Here is a 6,258-nt window from a genome sequence, read left to right on the forward strand (position 1 = left end):
ATGACTGTGGACCCCAAGACGTTTGTCTGGTTTTACAAATGGGTCTATGATCCATTTTTAATATTTATTTTTAAAATTCTTGGTAAAATATCCTCTAACAATATTGACCATGTTAACCATCGTTGAGTGAACAGTTCAGTTGCATTAGGACTCAGTGGTTCTCAACCTTCCTAATGCTGCTACCCTTTAATATAGTTCCTCATGTTGTGGTGACCCCCAATTTCATGGTTACAAATTGAACATAATTAAAGCATAGTGATTAATCACAAAAACAATATGTAATTATATATGTGTTTTCCAATGGACTTAGGCAACCCCTGTGAAAGGGTCGTTCGACCCCCAAAGGGGTCGCGACCCACAGGTTGAGAACCGCTGCATTAGGTGCACTCATACTGTGGTGAGCCGTCACCACCATCCATCCACAGAACTCATCTTGCAAAACTGAAACTCCGCACCCATTAAACTCTCCGTTTCTCTCTCCCCAGTTTCTGGCAACCACTATTCTACTTTCTGTCTCTATGAATTTGACTCCTCTAAGTTCCTCAGCTGAGTGGAATCATACAGTATTTGTCCTGTTGTGACGGGCTTATTTCACTTAACATAATGACCTTAAGTTTCATCCATATGATATGTATCAGAATTTTCTTCCTTTTAAAATTTGAATAAAATGATCCAATGTTTAAAAAAGCTTTACTGAAATATAATTTGCATGCCATACCACTTATTTATTTCTCAGTGTATAAATTGATGTGAGTTTTTTTTTGTATATGCACAGTTATGCAACCATCACCACAATCTAATTTTAGAACATTTCAACAACCCCTCAAAATAACCCTACCCATTAACAGTTTCTCTGCATCCGCCTCTACCACAGCCTTGGCCAACCACTAAGCTACTTCCCGTCTCTATAGATTTGCCTATTCGTTTTATATAAGTAAAATCACGTAATATGTTGTGGCCTTTATAAGAAGAGGAAAGTTGGGCTCACAAAGAGACAAGAAGATGGTGCATGCACAGAGGCAAGGCCATGTGAGGGCAGTGAGAAGGTGGCCATCTGCAAGCCAAGGAGAGAGGCCTCAAAATGAAACCAAACCTGCCTTCACCTTGATCTTGGGCTTCCAACCTGCTGAGCTGTGAGAAAATAAATGTCTATTGTTGAAGCCAGCCAGTCTGTGGTATTTTGTTACGGCAGCCCTAGCAGTGAACACAGTATTGTTATTGGGTTGAATTCACCAGTGAAGTCATCGGGACCTGGAGTTCATCTATGAGAAGGTTTTAAACGACAATTGAATATTCATTTTTCTTTAATAGATATAGGCTATTTCCAGTTGAGTGAGTTTGTGTCTTTCAAGGAAATTGACTATTCCATCTTAGTGGTATTATCTTATATTCATTTTAATACAGAAAATTACAAGTAATAAAAGAAAACCATCAGTTATTTCACTGCCTAAAACGAACCATTACTAATGTTCTGCTGTGTATCCTTCTGATAATTTTTATATATATGCACACCAACCTTCTCGTTCCCTCCCCGCTTTTTTGTTTTAACAAAATTGCTATTACCCTTCATATCCAGGATTTTGTTTTTGGTATTATCAAATCTTTAAAAACATTATGGATTATGGAGGCTGATTAATAACTGGCTTAACTAACTCCTAACTTAAGTTGCTCCTGATTTTGGGGGTGCATCACATAAAACACCACAGTCAGTATCTTTTTCATCTGTGCCGGCATCTTCGTTTACAGTTCCCAGAGTGGAAATACTGGGTCGACCAGTTGATTGACTTTGGGTATTGAGCTCCCTGTGCTCAGTGGGGGGAAGGCGGAGAGAGGGAAGAGCTGATCCCCCCACTTCAGGGGCTTGCCCTCTGCAGACCAGCCCAACCAGCACAGCCAGTGGGAGTACGAGACAACCTGGCAACAGGGCTGTTTGGAGGCCTGCAGGGGTCCCCACCCTGGCGGTGGCCTCGTTGGCACAGATCTAAGTGGCTCTGGCTTACCTACCAGTTGGAGGCTAGCTCGTCCAGGTGTGGACTGTACTGGCCTTACTTCTTAGTTCTTCTTCCTTCGGAGGCTGTGGTATCATCACGAGGCATATGCAAAATGGAGGCAAAGACCGAGCCAAGCTTTGTGCAGACAAGTGAAGGCAGAGCCCAGCCTCCTCCCAGCACTCTCAGTCCTCAGGGAGCTCCCAGCCTGAGGAGGCAGGTGCTGTCTCTGGGAATCCCCGGGCTTTGGAGGAAATAAAGTCCCTTGTTCCCCAGGACGCCCGGTCTGAGTGAAGCGTCAAGATTCACACCCAAGAACGTGCACAGGCACCTACAGAGGAATGTACTGTGTAAGCAAGTGTAAATGAACACCGTCCCTGGCCCAGCGTGTGCCTGGATGCAGTGGGGTTTCCTAGAACTTCTGGGAACGAGAAGGGCCTGGATCCATGGAGAGGACGTTGGGCAGAGGCAGGATGGGGGCTGGGAGGAGGGGGATGACCTGTGGGACAGGATGGCCAGTTGATGTGATAGATTCCTAGAAAGGGAATCCCCAGAGGGTCCCTTCAGTCCCTCGTCAGCCACTTAGGGGGCATTGGGAGAGCAGGGCCAATGTGTAGGTGGGGGGTTACTTGGGGTTTTAATTTCCAAGAGTACGCTTCCCTCCCCCTGCCTTGTTCCCCTTCCCACCACCCCAGTTCACCTCAAGACTGGAGAAGGGCCCTAGCTGGTGTGGCTCAGTGAACAGAGCGTTGGTCTATGGACTGAAGGGTCCCAGGTTTGCTTCTGTTCAAGGGCACATCCCTGGGTTGCGGGCTTGATCCCCGGTGGGGAGTGCAGGAGGCAGCCGATCAATGATTCTCTCTCATCACTGATGTTTCTATCTCTCTCTCCCTCCCTCTCCCTTCCTAGTTAAAATCAATAAAAATATATTTTAAAAAAGACTGGAGAAGGAGCCTGGGCTTGGCAGCAATCAGATCCTTCACTGAGTGCCTACCCTATGCCCACGTGGCATGGCACCTGCCATCTGTCCAAACATCCTCTCTTGGGGAAGCCGGTTACATCCAGTCCACGGCTGAGGACACGGGGGCCAGGGAAGGGAACTATGCTGCCAGGGTCTCCGAGCCGAGCTGCGGGGGTGCTGCAGTCAGAGCCCCATCAGTGGGACTATGCCATCCTCCAGGGGCTCCCCAAGCTCCAGGCCCCTCTGCTCCTCTCCTGTCCATCTTTCCCACACGCATGCCACCCTCTATCAAGGGGCACATGGCACCGACTCCCAGGCCACGAGGCTCTCAGCCTGAAGCCACTGAGCCACTAGGGCACACCTGTGATGCCTGGGGACATTTTGGCTGTCAGACTTGGTGGGGAGGGGGCTCCTACTGGATCTAGTGTGGGGTCAGGGATCCGCTCAGTGCGAGGGGCGTGGGGCCGCTTGCCCGTGGGGTGCGAGAGGGGAAGCCCTGCTCCGGGTCGGGCAGGCTCACCCTCCTGGGGGCTTCCTGCCAGGTGCATGTGCCTGTGCCCTCCGTCTTAGCCAGGGGTGGGCACCAACACGCTGCAGATGTGGAGGGAAGCCTACAGACAGGCACCCAGCCACCTGGAGACCCCAGCGAACATTCTCTGCTTGATGTTCCACCCAGTCTCTCTTGAACTCTCGCTCAGCTAGGCCTTGGCTTTTGGGTTTCCGTGTTTGTCTCTGTTTTGTCCAATTTTAGGAAGAATCCTGTTAAGTCAGTTCAGCCAGCATCCCCCTGACCCCTGATATTTCCTGTCAGTATTTTCCATCCACCAATACCCACCCTCCTCCTTGGCTATAAATTCCCATTTCTCCTTGTTGGAGTTAAGTTCAATCCCTCTTCCCCAAGGGGAGACCCCATTGTAATGGCCCCCTTGAGTAAAGTCTGCCCCACTGTCCTGTAGTAAGTGTCATTAAATAACTTGAACATCCTTTTCAGATGGGGATAGAGAGGACTTTGGACTAATATTTTTTCAGATGCAATGGGAGGTGCCAACCCCTGGCCAGGTGCACAAACACCCCCCCACCCCCACCCCCTGCAGGCCAGAGCCCCGGGGGTGGGGACTTCAGCAGGCAGCTGTGGGCAGGGTGGAGGTGGTGGTGGGAGGGAGGGGGTGGAGCCTCCTTTTTCTAGGCCATGTGTCACCAGCCTCCTGCCCAGGGGCACTGCCCCGGCCCGATCCTGCCAGTGTAGGTGGCAGTGAGAAGCTGGGGCCTACTCCCCAGAGCCTTTCGAGCAGATCTCGGACCCTTGGAGCTCTATGTCGCTGGCCCCCCAGAACCCTGAACATGGCAGATGGGGTGCAGGCCAACCCCAAAGGGTTCAGAAAGACGGCGCTGGTTAGACACCCCTCTGGGTGGAGGGGCCCTGATCTTAGGGCCTCTTCTTCAAGGACCTTCAGGTACGTGCCTGCTCCCTGGGGATAGAACCTTCCATGCAGAGCAGCTGGGATGGAGGTGGGGAACTGGCTCCAGAAAGAGAGCTCTGAGTCTCTGAGGGGTGGTTGAGGAATGTCTCTGCATTTTCAGCACTAGAAGGGCCTTACGGATCATCTAGTCCATCCTCATGAGGCAATCGAGGCCCAGAGAGGCTAAGAGGTCTATCGGAGTCACACAGCATTTTAGAAGCAGAGTTGGGACTAGAATCCAAGGATCCAGGTCCCTTGGCTCTGAGTGCAAGACCCAGCCACCAGGTTGAGTCACATGACTTTCTGATCCAAATATGGCAGGGGGTTGGTTCTGATCTGCCACAGTGATCTGAGCCCATGAGGCAATGAGCCGACTCCTGCTCGGGGTGGGAGGGGAGAGGCTCCTGGTGCCTCCTGGCTCCGCCATTCTGGGGGCTGAGCCTTTGGGAGGCGCAGGGCAGGTAGGAGGTGCTCAGATCTTCCTGGAGCTGCTAATCACAGGGATGGGCAGCAGGAACCACGGCATCAATGTCGCCAGGGTCAACAAGGGACAGCACTCAGGGCATCTGTAATGATAATGAGGCCGGGGCGGGAGCAGCAGGCCTGGAATTGCAGGAAGGAGGAATGGCCCGACTCAGGACCTGGGTTTCGTCCTCTCTCAGATCTAGCCTGGCTTTGAAGTTCTTCACCATCACCATCCTGGCCGGCAGCAGTGAGTAAAGGCTCTGGGGAGATGCCCCCCCCCCCCAGGCTTTCTCCCTTGGCCTTGGGCAGCCTGCTTCTCCATCCGCTGAGCAGCTGCAAGACCTTGGGCCTGTCCTTCGTCTTTCTGGGCCTCCAGCTTCCCGCTCAGCCCCTGGCAGGCTTCACCCTCTCTCTGGGGCTGCTCATTCCTCCTCCGCCTGTAAACACACGCCACGAGCAGTTGGCATTTACAAGCCTCAAGAGGCAGGGCCCAGAGCTGAGCAAGCATCGTAAAGTGGTGGCATTCACTGGGCGTCTGGGCACCCCAGCACAGCTGGGTGTTTGTGTACATTGGAGGTGTGTTTGTGTACGTGTGTACATGTGGACGGAAGCTAATAGCTTGTGTGTGGACATGCACATGTGTCTATAGGTGTGCCTGAGCATACGATGATGTCCCTGTATGGATACATTTCAATAAAGTGTGCCTGTGTATTGAGTTGTGTGTGTCTCGAGGATGTATAAGAACATAGGGGTACATACACCTGTATGTGGTGTGTATGGAGCAGTGGTGTCTATGTGAGCATATAAAAAGTTGATGGAGCAGGTCCAGGGACTTCTTACCCAGGGTGGTAACCCCGGGCATGTGGGTCGGGGGCAGCGGAAACCCCTGACCCACATTGAACCCCCACAGACCTAGACGTTCCGGTGGCAGGTGCCTCGGGCCGATGGAAGATGACCTGAACCTCTCGCTGGCTTTCCATGCAGCCTGTTCCCCCTCTCCTGGACACGGCCAGCGTGGAGGAAAAGAAATGCCAGAGGCAAAATAAGGCTCCATGTGGCCGGACATGAGACAGTGCTGGGTGAATTCGGGCAAAGTGACCTGTTATTTGGAAAATAACCACTTGAGTTCAGCCCAAACCACTGGCCAGGGACAGAGCCTCTGGCCCAACTGAATGCAGACTTTGTTTGTGTCTTGCCCTTGGAGTGTGGACGTGGCCTTGCTTCAGGCTGTGGATTCCACTCTGGGCGCTGCCTGTGAGAGAGTGTATTTGTGAGGTGTGAGTGTATGTATGAGTGAGATGTATAAGTTGTGTGAGGTATTTGTGGGTGAGCGTGTGTATGAGTGTTTTTCATTGACAGCTAGGAGATTGTGCATCTGTGTGTG

General features: G+C 51.5%; 1 protein-coding gene across 1 annotated transcript in view; it reads left to right on the forward strand.

Annotated features, from left to right (window-relative positions):
• Positions 1-4,290: 4,290 nt before the first annotated feature.
• Positions 4,291-6,258, forward strand: part of PLA2G2F (phospholipase A2 group IIF) — a 7,651-nt gene continuing 5,683 nt past the window's right edge. Inside the window, exons 1-2 of the mRNA XM_006094073.3 lie at positions 4,291-4,403; positions 5,072-5,121. Of these exons, the coding sequence (XP_006094135.1) occupies positions 4,291-4,403; positions 5,072-5,121 (163 nt within the window). The remainder of the gene's footprint in view (positions 4,404-5,071; positions 5,122-6,258) is intronic.

This window comes from Myotis lucifugus, unplaced genomic scaffold (assembly GCF_000147115.1).
Source record: "Myotis lucifugus unplaced genomic scaffold, Myoluc2.0 scaffold_128, whole genome shotgun sequence".
NCBI classification, from domain to species: Eukaryota; Metazoa; Chordata; class Mammalia; order Chiroptera; family Vespertilionidae; genus Myotis; species Myotis lucifugus.